Raw genomic sequence first — 17,356 nt, forward strand, 5'->3', positions numbered from 1 at the left:
AATATATGACGATCGAAAACTCATGAAAACGCACAATCTGGACATTTTATCTGGACATTTTATCATAACTCGGTTGTCGCTTTGGGTCGAATCAGTGACGCATGCACGTCAGCTCAAAACCAGGCCATTTTTGTGGGTCTATCACTAGGTGGCAGTCTCGCCAGGTCTCGCTAGGTCACTTCCCGGAACCTTTACAGGCCACACTTTATATTTCATGAAAGACGTTATATCTCCATTTCTAGAAAAAAACAGCGATTTTGATGAAAACTAGCCACTGTGTAGCTTGGGATTTCTCAGGAACAGAGGCGTGTAGAAATACACGGTTTGCACCCACTGAGAGCTTAAAGTCTCACCTTTTAAACGAGCCATTGTATGTGTTCATAGCTATAACACAGAATATGCTGTGGCTGTACAAAAATCATCAACAATGGTCTAGATTGCTGGCACTCTAGGACAAAGCTTCCGAAAACAGCTTGGCATTCAATGAGTTAAAGAAGCCCTATGCAACAATTTTAGCAAAAATGACCTTAATTATGCAGGTTGAGGGTCGTTCTGATGGTTTTACAACACTTTTTGGGTCGTTTGGTAGGTGCTTCGTCTCCCCCTATCGCTTCTCCGCGGAAAAACCGAATATGCAACTTTCTGGACCTGGTCCGGGTAAATCCAGATGTGACTCAGCGGAAGTATCAAATTGCGCCTCGAAAATGTAGTCAGATTGTAGTTTCTAAGAAGACTGCAAAACGGACGCCAACTTGGCTTTGTTGTTGTTGAAATTTTAAGTAGCCTACCTTTGGGTGAACTTCGTCTTTGTAATGTGGTTTGATAGTCTCTTGAACAATGTGTTTGCTCGATCGTTTTATTGTGAGCCCTGTATGTGTTTAGCTTGGTTTCTTAAATGGCTAGCTCGCTAGCTAGTGGGGGTTTAGCGTAGCAGTCACTTGCTACCGAAGCTGCAGGGGGAGCTATGTCGTGAAAAAAGCAAGCCCAAATCCGGCAAAAACCCAAAAACAGCGAAGGAATAACCAGACCTGCATAGGGCTTCTTTAAGGATCCATTTGTCTGCAACACAACGTAGCCTACACAACATCTCTCTTTAGAAATACAGGAACAACAGCCTGCTATGCTGAAGAGTGATGACTGCGTAGCATGCAAGAATATCCCCAAAATTTTGGATGCACATCAAAGCAGGATGAGGACAACCTGAGGTTGTGTGTGTGTGTGTACAACACTGACCAAGAATTTAACAACTTTGAAAATATTTAGCCTAACATTGTTTCATGAGTATAATTGAGATTGTAGAATTGTAGGAAAAGTGAGGAGTCGTTGCATCACCCTATAATAGTAGTGGTAGTAGGCCAAACCTAGTAGGCGCTATTATCTATCCAATCACCTAGATATGGCACTGCAGAATGGTTTGGGGGGCCCGGCATAGACAAGTTTGAGAACCTGTGGCCTAAAATATCGGACAATATTGGTGGTTGCATGTTAGATCTGAAGTGAATTGGGTCGCGATGGTCTGTCATTTTTAAAAAGTGGGTCCCCAGAAAAAAAGTTTGGGAAACACTGATCTAGAGAGATTTAGTAAAGAGGAATGGTCTCAAACCCCTTGCTTTATATTCTCTCCAACCTTACGGTATGTCATGTCAAGAGAAGATTATGAGCTGTTTTAATGGCAAAGGTTGGCTAAAGAAAGGATTAGGGATGTAACGGTATGAAAATTTAACCTCACGGTTATAGTGACCAAAAGTATCACGGTTTTCGGTATTATCACGGTATTTTTAAAAGTGTGTTAAATATGTTCAGAAAGCACTGATAGGCCTACACAAGCTGAAATAGTTTCAAAAAGTGTCCCGTTCAGTTTTTCATGTTTAATTGGCTATGTGCTTATCGCTTAACTTACCCTACCATGACTTGGAGGTTGCTATTACTGTTATTTGGATCCAATGAGTGAGACCAGGCTTGGAATTTCACCATTCTGGGGGCAAGGCAACTTGGCCTTCAGTTGGGCATATTTGGTGGAGGGCACAAAGGCCACATAGGCTATAAAAAATATCAAAGTTGTATAGCCTATTCACTGCAGTAGACCTGCATCACTGTATGAAACATTACAAAAACATGAAACATGACATATTATATAGAACTGCAAATCATCTGAACATCTAATATTTACAGATATCTAGGCTATATTTAACATTTATTTTATATTTGGCCTGTTAAGGAAATCATGTATTGAACAATTTAAGCACAGTTCAGCTTTAAGAAACTCAAATAGAACTAGATGCATGCTTAGCATTTTGTGATCGATCTACTTTCACAAACTCTTAGTCAGCTGTCCTCTGATTTACCGATATATAGGCGATATTTGTAACATTTATTTTGTATTTGGCCCGTTATGAAATCATGTGGAACAATTTAAACACATTGTAAAACTTAAAGCCCAAATTTGGAGACATCCATGCATGTCGAAATGTAGGCCTACTGCCAATTCAAAAGTGGATTACTCTAGAACGGCTAACTGTACAGGGGACTGCTTTACACCTTTATGTTCGGTAAGGTCTGCTGTTTATTCTGATATATGGTTTGTCGTGTGTTAAACGAAAGGTTCGTGAAGTATTGCACCGAGAGGAATGGGTAGGGAGATGGACTAAAACATTCAGTAGAATTTATGATTAAATTTAATTATATTATTTACGTTTCTCGCGAACCGTTCACCACAGCAATTCGCGGCTAACATCGTTTAAAAGCTGAGAAAAAGCTCTTTCATGTGATACTTGTGATGTCTGTGTGATGAGTAGGCTACTTCGCGAATAGTTCAACTGAGAAGAATAGGTGAATTTAGACGCACTTTCTTTCTTGCGCGGTCACTTTCTCCACTGCGTAAAAGAAATTAATTTGCGCTGTGAATGCTAAGATTATTTTGACAGGCCATAGGCTAAATAAAATTTGCTATTAGTAGGATGCAAAGCAGAATATTGAAAGAAGGGCACCAAGGGCACCGTGGCCTGTAAACCTCTGATTTTCAAAGGGACATCACGGCCAACGCAAGGGGCAAAAACTTGGCCGCCGTGAAATTCCTACCCTGAGTGAGACCAAAGTAAGTGTTCGAAATAAAACTTTAGGCTACTGTGTTCTTCTGATAACGTGAGTGGAATGGATTTAATGTGCACACGCGAACATAAAAAGACGCAGAGTGCAAATGATACAGTGCAAGTTTTGCGGTGAAAATGTTCCGCCTTTTAAAATCAGTTGTAGCCTAATCCAATTCGCAGTTAAAACCATCAATTAGACAACAGAATCAGTAGGGTACCAATTTTGCTTCATTGTACCAGGCCTACTGTATGTCAAAAGCAGGCTCGGATGAAGCTGGGAAGGATTAAACACACGGTTTCAACACCGTGATAATCAACCGTGATAATTATGATATTTCAAAAGAAAACGGTAATTGTTATCGTCAACATTTTTATCACGGTTTATCATTATACCGGTAATCGTTACATCCCTAGAAAGGATTAAATGCAGAGGTGTCAATAATTGTAGCGCTACAGTGGGTCTTTTTGTTAAAAATATGTATTTCTTTATGAGGTATTTTCGTTCCTCTAAATAGGTTTGCTTTCCTTCAAGGTTAAATTTTCCCTCAGTGTTTCCATTGTGACACCAAGATAAATTGCCAAAAGATTATTTTTTTTATACCTCCTTTTACTCAACTTTACCCAGGGTGCCAATAAATGTGGAGGGCACTATAGATAACAGACATAGGAATAACTAGATGCACCGCATAGCGGTACAAAATATCACCACTGCTCAGTCCTGTAAATCCTGTATGTGTGACTGTATGTGTGTGTGCGCATGTCTTCCTGTGTGTGTGTGGAACTATAATGTGGAACATTACGTGTGGTCCATAATGTGGAAGGGATTTAGTATGTACCGTAGATTATAGGATGGGACTGCCAGGGAGCATTGTAAATGGTGGGATTTAGGTGATTACTTGGAATTTCAGGTTTTTCAGTGATTTAAAAAAACGTTTTACACTGGGATCATACTTTACAGTCATGATGCTAACCAGGCTTACATTTCACTACTTGTTATACTGTATAGTTATAACTGTGTATGCGATGAATAAATCTTTGAATCTGAAGTATATGGTGACAAAAATAATTAGGCATGTTATTTGCATTTTATAGGCGCAGTCTCAGAGCTTTTTGATCACACCTGGTAATATAGTACAGTATAATACAGTAGTATAGGTGGGAGCATAACATGCATAATCTCTACTCGTTGCAGACATAGAGATGCACAGCAGTGCACAAACATGCAAAAGGATTAAAAATAAAAAACATTACAGTGTAAAGAGTTATTGTGTGAAACAAGATCATAAGGTTGCCAGGGGCTAAACATTCTCATTTTCTACCTAGCATCAGCACACCTGGTATATAAAGTATCTATCTATCTATCTATCTATCTATCTATCTATGTAAAGGGATGTGAGATAACATAACATGATTGGTTTATTACATGTTATGCCTAAAACACACACATGATCAGTTAAAACATTGGTTCATCAGGGATTGTACCCATACACTTGGTGCTTCAAATATTTATTATGCTATTAAACTAGCCTTGGACACTCCTCAAATACATTTGTACCAAACACAAACTTCAGACTGTGCTGTCAAACCGTTAAAATTGGGTCCAAAATCAGTCAAGGGTACATACATATTTGACCTGTAACAACAGTTATTGGATCCCACCAAATTCCACATTCATATTAGAAAAGACTGCTGGAAAGGTGGTAGAAAAGATTAGCATTAATTGTATTTGTTTTACCTGTATTTTGAGCTCCTTGAGTGTTTGGTTGGCAGAGACAATGAGGGCTTTCTCTCCTCGAAGCTTGTGATGACGCGTGCTCCTGCGGATGCCTTTGTCAGAGGGTGCCCTGGCTACTGAATGCACCACAGAACCAACACCACTGCTGTCCATCTTTTTCCGCTTGGCACCATTTTCCAACTTGGGTTTGGGGGTAGGGGTGGAGAGACATCAAGGGGCAAGTGGGTAATATGGAAAGTTGTTCTGTAAATGCACCGATGGATAGAAATTAAGTGAGCAACTCTCACCTGGCTAAAATCTGGGTCTTTCTCTCCGTCAACTTTGGCTTCCGTATCTTCTTCTGCTTCTGAACCACTGATATTAAGGGATGGGGCATCATCCTTCAATGCCTGGGGGGGAATGCCAAGATAGTATTCTCTGTACTGTAACTACTGCATACAGACAGGTCTTTGTGACAATGGTATTGAATCTCTCTAGCAGTGATGGGACTGTTACCCTTTTGTTGTTGATGACTTTGCGCACATAGACTGTAGCCTGAGTGTACTCTCTCATGTCTCTCTGCTGTTGGAACATGAAGCCATCTCGGCACTCCTGACACAAATCTGGAGAGCATTAAGAAAGAAAGAAACAGACACAGGGTAACTAAACAGTACTGCTTCATTCACAACAGATTATTTACAACAGCCATATTTTCAGTTGGAAATACCACTAGACCTGAGTGGCTCTACTTCATCTATGTATTACACATTCTGTAAAGATCATTGTAACTGTAACTCGGAGTGGGAGGCACCTTTTTATAAAGGCATAGTGATGTCAGGCACTTACTGCTTTTAAGTGGTTAATCATTTGTAAGGGAAGACGTTTTTCTTCCTCAAAATGGCAGCTTCTTCCGTAAATCGGAGCTTCACTTCTGTTTTTTCTTTCACTCTCCCTCCAACATGTTCCCGATTTTCCCTGTCCACCTGTTATTTTCTTAACTGTTTTTGTTTCATCTCATCCTCACTTCTACCCACAATCTGCAAGCACTGTCCATGGAGTAGTCCTAACCAGTGCAAGGGAGTGGTTGCTATGGTGATTGCTTTAATGGTGGTTGCTATGGTAAATCATATGGCTGCTAGAGTGTTGCTAGGGTGCTTATGGTGGTTGCTATGCAAAATAAAGTAGTTTCTATGGTGGTTGCTAGGTTGTTGCTAGGATAAATCAGATGGTTGCTAGGTTGTTGCTTGGGAACATATGGTGGTTGCTATGCAAAATAAAGTGGTTGCTATGATGGTTGCTAGGTTGACATTATAGTGCTAGGGTAATTAATATGGTTGCTAGGGTGTTGCTATGGCACCTATAGTGGTTGCTATGCAAAATAAAGCAGTTGCTATGCAGGTTGCTAAGGAAATCATGTTGGTTGCTATGGTTGTTGCTAGGTTTACATTATAGTGGTGGTTGTTAGGTTGCTGCTAGGGTAATTAAGATGGTTGCTAGGGTGTTGCTAGGGTAGTTGTAGTGGTTGCTATAGTAACTCAAGTGGTTGCTAGGCTGGTTGCTAGGGTAATCATGTTGATTGCTAGGTTGTCATTGTGGAAGTGGTTGATAGGTTGTTCCTATGGTAATTGAGGTGGTTACTATGCTGTCGCTAGGTTAGTTGTGGTGGTTGCTATGCTGGTTGCTTTGTAAGTTTCTTTCAGTTTAAAGATTATAAATGGCTCTTTCAAATGATATATGATCCATTAAGAATTATATATTATTATTATAGATTCAAGACGGCCATAGGCCTACTCACTTACAGTCTCAAAGTCTTTCACTAACAAAAAGTTATAAATATGGTTCACATGGGTCTGAAGCTGGGAAACAAGATACTATATGAGTACTGATTTCATTGAAATAGACAGGCATATCTTGCACTTATTTTGGTTTTAGCTAGGCTACTGTTGGCCCTTACAGCTCAAGAATAATGAGGATATAACTAACGTTAGGGGAGAAGCATAGCGTGAAACCGTGACTTATTTGACTAAGCATGCCACCAAGAACAGGGACTGTTAAACCTGACATGGATTTACGTTTTGTTTCACATGCACATCATGTTATATCATTCTAAACTTGATCAGTTGATAATAATGAACCTGTTGCACTCGTTCACTAACCTTCAACCTATCCTCGGCTAACATTATGAGTCTCAGACTAACATTACCTCAGTGAAGGTAGCAAATTAGCAGGCTTTTTTTTGCACAAATGAGATGACAAGACATTAGCCTACTTTTATAGAAATACATTTTCCTGACATTCATAAGCAGAAAACACAACGGTGGTTCCCACTTTGGTTATTAGTCAACATAAAAACTCATTGAGAGACAACAGATACATAAGTAGTAGTTTGCAATAACTATCAGTAAGTGGGATATCGATAATGTTAGCTTTACTGAACATGCCAGAAAGGAGTAATGTTAATGTTATGTGTTAAGATAAACCTGGCATGGGTTTATCATACACTTTATGGTTAATTAGGCTATGACCCATCACTGATTTATGTCTATATTTTGCTGGTGCTAGCTAAACTAAAACTGACTTTCACAGCCATACGAATATGCCAGAGAGAGGCAGCTATGTTAGCCATGACAAACGGGAGGATGCTAACGTTAAATATATTACACTTATATATTTTTATTTTGTCATTTTCTTACATCAATATGATCGTCACTGACATCAAAACATGGTGGATGCACATCAATAGTATCTCATCTAATGAGAACAGATGCCGACGCTTGTTAGAAGCCATAACTCCAGAGGCACCAAAAGTCCTCAGCTGATCAGTCAACAGCGTGTGTAGGCTAAACTCAAAAATACCGGAGAAATGTCAATAGTGACCTAGCCATTTAAGAGTGTCAAAATAAAAGTCTGTTGTTCATGTATACACTTTAAGAATTAAAGTGTATACATGAATGTCTCTTTAAGAATTGCGGCCGGCCACGGCCGTTACAGGAGAATATAGAACGGGCGTCGACAGCCGCTATGGGGTATATAGAGGGTAAAAGCCTGAGACTGGCAGTTGCTGCAGGTGGCCTGGCCACCTGGCACAGGATTCTAATTGCTTAATGGCCGTATTGTGAGGTCATAATCGCCAATGTTAAGTCTATGGGAAAATTGTAATAGTTTTTAATTCCTAGTTTAAAAAGTATAAAAATGTGTGGTTCATATTGGTTGCTATGTTGGTTGCTAGGTTGTCATCATGGAAGTGGTTGATGCTGCTGTTGTTGCTAGGGTACTTGAGGTGGTTGCTAAGGTGTTACTAGGTTTGTTGTGGTGGTTGTTATGGTGGTTGCTAGGTAAATATCATTGGTTACTATATTGGTTAGTAGGTTGTAACTGGAAGTGGTTGCTAGGCGGTTGCTAGGGTATTTGACATGGTTGCTAGGCTGTTGCTAGGTTAGTTATGGTGGTTGCTATGCTTGTTGCTAGGTTAATCATGTTGGTTACTATGTTGGTTGCTAGGTTTTAACTGTGAAAGTGGTTGCTAGGCTGTTGCTAGGGTACTTGGTCATTGCTAGTTTGTTGCTAGGATATCAGCCATAATTTGAGGATTCACGATGGTCTGTCTCCTAAACATCCCTCACCCCTTATCTAGACATGCATGAAAACATTTGAAAACAAAACTCAGTCATGTAATATTTGATCGTGTTTTGCTACTAATTATCTTTCACGTAATGAATACGCACACTAAGTGAAAGTAGGCCTACTATGCGCTCCGTGTCTGTAGATGTCTGTTCACGTCCACAATCGGCCCTGGTTTTAAATGCGCATCTTCTTTTCTCTCGCTTTTTTTCGGATGTGGCCAGCCAAGCATTTGTTCTGCTGCCAGCTTGTGCCAATATACCGCACAAAATGCTTGATTGCATTGCATTCTCCTCATTTTTAGCTACATTTTCATGTACCATATCAGCATTTTTGTTCAGTGAATCTTTTGTAAATGGCATTACAATTACCGTCGGGATTATAGGCCTATCGCCTGGCTTGCTTCGGTCACGTCCTTTTAAAACCTCATCTTTTTCTCTGGTGAGCATTTAATCTGCTGCCAACGTGTGACTCCACATCACCCAAAATGCTTGATTGCATTGCATTCTCCACATTTTTAGCTAAATTTTCATGTACCACATCAGCATTTTTGTTCAGTGAATCTTTTGTAAATTGCTTTACAATTACCATGGGGCCTATAGGCCTATCCCTGCAGGCTTGCCTCAGCTTCGGTCATGTCCTTTTAAAACTGCATCTTTTTCTCTCTTGAGCATTTAATCTGCTGCCAGCTTGTGACTCCACATCGTCCAAAAAGCTTGATTGCATTGTATTCTCCACATTTTAGCTACATTTTGGTGTACCACATGACATTTTCTTTCAGTTAATCTTTTGCTTTACAATTACCTTCAGGCCCTCCTCTTACCTTCACTCCTTCGTCTTTATTAACATTAATCTTTTTGGCCTCAATAGTGCAGTTACATAGTCTAAATAAATGTGACTTATAGTCAGGTGCTACTTATATATGTTTTTTTCCTGTTCATGACACATTTTTTGACTAATGCGACTTATACTCCGGAGCGACTTATAGTCCGGAAAATACAGTACATGCAAGATAAATCAAGTCTGCAATGGTGCGCTTGATAGTGTCTCTGCCTGCCATGCAGGTATGTTGTGTGTGGCATGGGTTCAAACTCTGATATATTTAGTGATTTGTTTTCAGTACACATGTTTATTCTAATTTGAACTCTTTTTAACAACATAATCTAAATCAGCCATTCAAAATAATAAGTATATGCCTACCAAAGTGGAATATGGATCTGAGCAGCACTTGGTTCCGTCTTCAATTAATCCTCGAAATACCTTGAATTCTTTATTGAATCAGTCACATCTGCAGTAAATAACGCAAACTACCTGCTTGTGATGACGTGCTACTTGTTTATCCCCAGTTAGCACCCCAATAAGATCCGTGACACCGGAATAATTTGCCCTCAATTTGTGCTGTTCTGTCTCGTTGATAAAAGCGGACATTGTGAATGTATCCTTCCATTGCATACTGAAGGCCTTTCTGTTGGCTTCTTGAAGCAATATTACATACCGCACAGAATTATCCAGCACACACTGTTGCACTCGGCTAAATGGCACTGGTGTCCCCACGTTAAACAATCGTTATCTTACACTTTCCCGACCAAACTTGTCCGTAATTTCACATGGTTTATCATTCATTACAATAATAAAAAGTGAATTTAATACCTGGTCGCGTGTGATATTCAACCGTGTCATTGATACCATGTTCTGGCTTTATCCTGCTTATAGAAATAGGCTGGTCCACAAGGAAATGGGTCCTGATCACCTCCCACTCATTCGGCCAGAGGAGAGCTATACTATGTAGGAATAAATCAAACTAATATGAGACAAGTCACCTATACAGGTGCCATACAGGATTATCAACACAGAGCAGATGCCTCAACACCACAAAGTGTCATCAATTGCTAACTTGTCAGTCATACTACTACATAATGTATAAAACTGAGATTGAGTATGGGCCTAGGGACCATTCATTCACTTCTGATTTCCAAGGGGCATCACCAGCAGTGAAATAAAATTAACTGTTCCCTCAAGTGCCCTCTAGAATTATTGACACCCCTGGTAAAGTTGACTGAAAACAGGTATAAAAAAATAATCTTTGGGTTACTTATCAAAATCTCACATTGAAAACAAGAGGAAATCCATTTTATAGCCAGTACAGACATATCAGTCAGTAGCTATTAGGGAAGGGGTAATGTATTGTCTGCTGGTCACTTCAATAAGTCCCGGAAAATAAGTCCTGACAGGCCGAAGTGGTGCTTTATCCTGAAGTGACTTATTTTCTGATAATAACCAGTAGACAACACATTATCCCCCTTATTCTATAGCTACTTGCCAACACAAGAAAATAAACTTCACACAATGTCTCTTCTGAAAAATATTATTGTTAGCGTTTTGTGGCTTTTGCCTAGAAACAAATAGTTCCCCACACAAATAGAACTTGAAAGTTTCAAATATTGCATAGCAAGATATTACCTTCACTTTCAATGAAGTTTTATTACGATTACAAGAGTTAAATCAGAAGCACAAAACCTGTTGCCATTGGCAGCGGCAGACCTGCCAACCTTTAAGAATTCTTTTGAGTAGCACCTCGAGGAAAAAAAAATTGCTCACGTCGGCCTTTATGCATGCAGCCAAAAACATAGCAATACATTAAAAAATTAATTCATTTTAATACATACTCTGTGATTAATTAATCTAAATGAATCGCATATATCATTTTTGCTGTGAAAGTATTTTACATATTTAAATTCAAATGAATCATTGAATAATCAGCATTAGTGACATTAAAGTTCAAAAACTCTTTTATTATTATTTTCACTGTTCAAATAATGGCCATAATAATCTATGATATGACCTAATATGCTGAGGAAATAAATTCAAAAGTGCTTCGGGAAAACGTTTTTTTCACATACAAGGCATTTCAGGCCACAGATATAACCTAAGGGACACAATGAAAATAAATGAACACTCCCCTCAATGTCAACACTATTTCTTTGAATTGATGTGCGACTTTAGAGTTGACAAACTTCGGTGATATGCAAATTCCTTGCTGCAGACATTGCAGAGGACTTTATTTTAATCAACACTTTATTTTTATCAACACCATCAGGCCGTTTTTTAAAAGTAAATGTTCCAATCAATGATCTAGGCAGCACATTTTCTTCTCTCTCCTTCATTTTACAGTCTAATGGTTACCGACAAGAACGGCTCGGGGTCAAAGGTCATACGGAATCGATTAATCTGCGCTATTTTTTTTAATCAGTTATTTTTTTCTCAAATGAATTAATCAAAATGAATCAGTTATTTTGTCCATTTTCTTATATGTGGTCTCTATTCAATCATGTCTGGTCTATTCAATCCATTATTATTAGCTATTTCTTTTGTAAAGAAATACATCTATCCCTCACACATTAATATTCTATGTTTAATTTAATTTAAATTAAATATAAGATCAAATCCTTGCATTGAGCTGTGCTTTTTACGCACGCAGCCTTTCCTTGCCCCGCCCCGCTCTCTCTCGTAGCCCGCTGCCCCCTCCACTGCATGTGCATTTAACAAAACATTCACGATTGTTGAAGGATTGTTGTTGCCACATAGAAGCATTGCATAGAAGACGTCTAGCTAAATTGCTATTAAATCCGCTTAGCATCGTGACCATGCTGCGCAAATTTGTTCAAAACTGCTGCATTGAAGTTAACTCTGCTAAGGTTTTATCACAACATAGTAGGCTACATTGAGGAGACTAAACTAAGTTAAATTATGCAATCAAGCAGTATCTCAAAGCTAACGTTAGAATACTGTTTGGATGTCGAATTTAGCATGCTTAGCCTACACCGCTGCTTGTCAATTTCGTTTAAGGGCTCATTTTATTGACTCTGACACTGAATGTTTGCAAAATCCCGATGTAAATGGAAAAGTGTTTTCCAAAATTCAAAAGTGCTTGTCCCAAAATTCACCTGAATATAGGCTACAGTAGATAGAGACTTATGGACATCTGCTGTTGTCAGTGTGCAGTCTAGGCCTATCCCTTAACTCACAATAGCCTACATATTTTGTTTTCTATTTTCGTCTTTTTTTTTAATACATTCAATGTCAAATTACAACAGGTACAGGTCTGCTGACTAATGCAAATTACAGATTTTAAATAATTTCAATTGCACATGCTCTCAGTTTCTTTCAGATGGCGGTGCCTTTCTATTTTTTTTTGCCTTTTTATTTCTTTTAATGATAGTGACAGTGGAGAGTGACAGGAAGCAAATGGGAGAGAGAGCAGGGGTGGGATCCGGAAAGGACCACGGGGCGGGAATAGAACCTTGGTCGCCGGCGTATGGTGCAGGTGCCCCAGCCAGTTGCGCCACAGCTGGGGCCATGATGGCGGTGCCTTTCTGCCGTGAGGTGCAATGATAACATTATCCCAACTAAAGCGATAGGTGCGCAATCTCCATCTGGAAAACTATTATTTGTTCCCGCTTGTTTTTGTGCTAATAAACCAGAATAACAATGCTCCTATGCTCCAAAGAAAAAACTAATTGAACACTCATCAATGAGTTCAAAATGTTTAGCCTAGGTCCACTCTGAGACTTGTTGTTAACCCTTACAAGCCCGACTGTTCTAATTTCGTTACAAAAGTCAATGACTGATTTTATTTCTGAAATCTTCCCCCTAATGCTGACAACATAAGCTTTAATTTGATATGATTGGTTAAGGGGTTTATGGCGCAAGTTTTGGATACTTGAAGATGAGTCTTGAAAGAATATGTTCAGTCGGTGCATTTGACGTGGACAGCCGGAAGCCACCTGCACTTAAGTTGGAGTTTACCTCGACTGGAAACCACACAGCTGGATAAACTGAGGTAATATTGTTTTTATCAGTTCTAGTTATGGTTTATCTTAATTTGAAGTCCTTAAATCATGTTATTTAATAGTAATATGCTTTCTCATCAGCGTCAACATTATGGCATAGCGGGGGGCTAGTGCATCGTCACGTAACTTTAGCTAGCTGTATAATTCTGAACTGCTTGCATTATTCTCGTTTGCTTTTGATGTCAGTTATTTTCATTTGACAGTTTCATTTAAAAACCTGTTAGTATAACCTGTAGGTAAGTTTGTTTTCTAGTACCAATTTGCTTGTTAGGTAAGCATTATATTGGCAAGACAGTATAGCAAACCAAAGCTGAATAAATCAATGGGCGCTGCGTTTCAAGTTGCGTTACGTTCTGACATGAATTAAGTAGAGCGATATTTTTACTCCTCTCAATATGTAGTTGTAGAAAATAAGATGTGAAATCACATATTCTGTCAGAAATGTAATTAACTTATTGCCTTTCCTCGGGTTGTTGCTTGTAGTGCAGTCTGTAGTGAACATCAGACATGCTTGTCTCAACATTTTCTAAGATGGCATGACTTGAAATAGATGAATCACAACTTCTCTCAATATGTAGTTATACAAAACATGATGTGAAATCACATATTCTGTCAGAAATGTCATTATTGCATTTCAGCAGTTAGTTACTAGGTGAAATGTAATCTGTCTTTATCTTGATGCCAGCTAGGCAATCAGATTTAGGGTAGCTAAACCCATGTGTAATAAAATGACTTTTCATACTTAGAAATATTTCGAGTATATTCTGAGGATGCTTCAATAGTTTAGGCTACCTCTTCTTTTGTGTGCATACATGCACAAATCTGTAGTTTTGTGATTTTATTTTTTACATTAATAAAGGTATTTGTATGATTTCGCTGTTGTTTCAGATGGAGGATGACAAGACCTACACAGACCTTCTCGCAAGCCTGAAGAGGTAGCTGACTGCTCATGAGCTTGCGCTCACAATGCTGAAGACCATGAGGGGATGGAGGAAGAAGGTATAGATTTATGTGCCATGCGTAGGATGGTGCAGACTTCCACTAAAACACAGTGTGAAATAGACTTATGTTCTTTTTTACTCACATTGTTGTCCCAGGCATATGTGGTTTTACCAACCGGAAGGAATGGGAGCTTGTGCTTAGTAGGCCGTCGTATGCAAACAGTGCAGGGGCATGGGACAAAGACCCCAGAAGAGTTTCACAGGTTTCTGGGATTGATCATTTACATGGGGTTCACTTCCCTCCCTGATATCCATTGCTACTGGGGAACCAAGTCTTGGCAGGGATCAGGGGACGTTGACCAAATGATAAATACATATTGTGTACTCCAAAAAACGCAGAATACCAGAAAGCACTTTTTCTCCATTGACATTGCCAGTAGCTTCTTGTTATTTCAATTTTGATTAATTGAGTTCAATGCAATGCAGAATCTGGTGTTGAACCTAGGTTTGGTAGCTACAGCCAGAAAGACTTTGGAGGAAATCTATCACAACAGCTGGCAGGCATTTCCGCTGAAATTTCAGCCTCACCTTCAGCTGCTCCAACTACTACTCTGTCGTCTTTCCATCAAGTACATATTCCTGTACAGCAGGAGCTTGTTATAAAAAACGTACATAATAAAACTAAAGTAGCTTGTATGGCCCTGGAGTGTAACGGTAGGCGAATTTGTTTTATTGATAAACAAATTGCTGTCAGATTTGGCATTCTGCAAAAGGGGATGTGTTTAGTCATGGCTCTTCTGTGTTTAACCTTCAGGTTCCCCACCCCACCTTTCCCTATCCTCCTCTGTAAGTGTGTGTGTGTGGGTATGAATTTGTGTGTATGTGTTAATTCTCCACAGGCTTGTTCTAAGTATGTAATCCACTTTCAAATGTTTAGAACACATTGAGTTTTGAGTGATGTTGATTGTATTCCTAGCTTTTCATGAATAATAATACATTTTATATACAATTTTCATATTATACTGATTTATATAAGGAAGTTGTATTTGTTGAATCAAATGTATTTTATGTCTTTTCCGAAATGGTCTTCAATGAATACAGTACTTACTTCTTACTGTATTACTGGTAAGGTACAGTATGTTTTTTTTTTAATGTCATTCATTCAAAATAAATCTAAACCATTGTTTCTGACTTGATTATTAGTTTTTATGCATACTTTTATGTTGTTGGTGAGAAAGTGAATGTGAATTCTGTCAACATTCTAAATCCCGTTTCCTGCATTTTTTTACACTGATCACTAAAATGTTTTGTTAAATAGCCCACAACTTAGCCCACAACAAGCTGAACATTTCATACACTATATTTTTCTCTATCTTGTAGAGAAATATGATGAAAATTCATTTTTATGTGAATGAAATTAAATTTTGACAAATTCCGGATATACATTTGGAGAGGATTTTCAAATATTGTTCATTACTATATTAACATTACCACCATATGTATTTTACATCATTTCATAGAACTGATCCGTCTGATTACAATGGTATCCCATTGATGGTATGTATTATACTCAAGAAATACGTTTTTTTGTGTGAGAAGGTCATTCAGCACCAAAAATGGAATGTTCGGCACGGGCACGAAAGGGTTAATGACTGTATTTGGCCTTGGAAAGGTTTGCGAGATTTGCGGGAAATTCTAATTCACGTGCTCCAGTGAGCTTTCCGGAGAAGTTGGATGTCTGCTCGTTTTTGCGTAGTTTTAAGTTAACAAATCGTACCCGCGTACTTTGATGTGAAAATGCGTGGTTGTTACGCAAAACGCGTACAGGTTGGCAGGTCTGCAGTTGTCATCCATTTTTTGCAGTGGTCATTACACAGAATTATCAGATTTCCGAACAGTGGGAAGGTATGTTAATGTTAATGGAACATTCTGCAGCATTCTGAAGAACTGCATAATAATTGAAATTAATTTGCTACACAGCATGTAAGACACTTACTGCTCAGCATCTCCTATTAGCAAGGACTCGTAGGTAAACATGAAGCCACCATGAGGACAGAGCAGGATGCTATTGCTCACACTTGACACAGGTGTGATTTTGGCAGGTCTCCTGGTACAATAATAATAAAAAAAAAAAATAATAAAACACAAATACAGTCAGGTCAAAGCAAGTAATACAAACTTTGCCTAGCTTTACTCTACCACGTTAAAAAAAATGAAAACATTTTTATGTTGCAAGTGTCAGGAAGTGGTAACATCCCCTCACCTGATAAACTTCCTCCATTCATCCACAAAGAATGGTGGAACAATGTATAAAACATCCACGTCCTACAACAAAAGCAAACATAAATGAACATAAATTCCAACAAAATTATTAAGAGGAAGCAGTAGCTAGTACATGAGCAGGTCCCAATATGTTGGTACAGTAGGTCTTGTCTGATGCTTTCAAGGTTTATGGATTTCTTCAACCCTTAGAACCCTAAGCTGTTTTTAGGGTATTTTCACTACCTTTATTCATAAGGATTTATTCTGGTCATTGTAAGTGCCACACACACATATTATATATTGTTTTTTTCAGCAGTCTAGGCTATCCAGATCTGCCATCATGTCATGTATTAGCACTAGCATTGATTTTATTTTGTATACATGTATCTCACCACAGCAAGCTCATAGCACATGCATTTCATGTGTGTGTAGGGCAGACTGTCCTGAATCGGGCAATATAATTGCCATTTTGGAGGGATACTCTGGGGCTGAGCAATTTACAGAAATATGTGGTGTGTGATTTACAGAAATAAATGCCATTTTTTATTTAGTGATGAAAAATGACCTTTCTGCGCTCCATATCTGTGACACGAACTGATCTGACCTGACTTGACCCGAGGTTGCGTGTTAGCCTGCGTGCCTATGGTGTATGTACTCATAATGATTCTCAACTTTTTACTGCATTGCATTATCAAAGTAAAGGCAAAAAAGGTGTTTCTTTGTTCCTTCCATCCTTGAATTGGATGCCATGCAGGAATTTGCTAGGATCTCAAAACCGGATTATGAAAATGCTTTGCCATATAGAAACACACGATAGCGTTGGATTATAAACATGCTTTGCCACAAGAACAGACAAAAACGTGGGATGAGTCCAGCTAT

The 17,356-nt window shown here is 38.7% G+C and overlaps 1 protein-coding gene across 4 annotated transcripts in view; it reads right to left on the minus strand.

Annotated features, from left to right (window-relative positions):
- The window catches only part of usp48 (ubiquitin specific peptidase 48), a 253,629-nt gene that overhangs the window by 41,326 nt on the left and 194,947 nt on the right, over positions 1 to 17,356 (minus strand). For all 4 annotated transcript variants that reach the window (XM_076268712.1, XM_076268713.1, XM_076268710.1 and 1 more), the window contains 6 exons: positions 16,479 to 16,540; positions 16,212 to 16,322; positions 10,075 to 10,205; positions 5,320 to 5,426; positions 5,112 to 5,213; positions 4,825 to 5,004 (listed from right to left, as the gene is read on the minus strand). In XM_076268712.1, coding sequence (XP_076124827.1) covers positions 4,825 to 5,004; positions 5,112 to 5,213; positions 5,320 to 5,426; positions 10,075 to 10,205; positions 16,212 to 16,322; positions 16,479 to 16,540 — 693 coding nt within the window. The remainder of the gene's footprint in view (positions 1 to 4,824; positions 5,005 to 5,111; positions 5,214 to 5,319; positions 5,427 to 10,074; positions 10,206 to 16,211; positions 16,323 to 16,478; positions 16,541 to 17,356) is intronic.

This window comes from Alosa pseudoharengus, unplaced genomic scaffold (assembly GCF_046254945.1).
Source record: "Alosa pseudoharengus isolate Yale_2024_CS ecotype anadromous, Long Island Sound unplaced genomic scaffold, YU_APseudo_1.1 YU_APseudo_1.1_scf_5, whole genome shotgun sequence".
Taxonomy (NCBI): Eukaryota; Metazoa; Chordata; class Actinopteri; order Clupeiformes; family Clupeidae; genus Alosa; species Alosa pseudoharengus.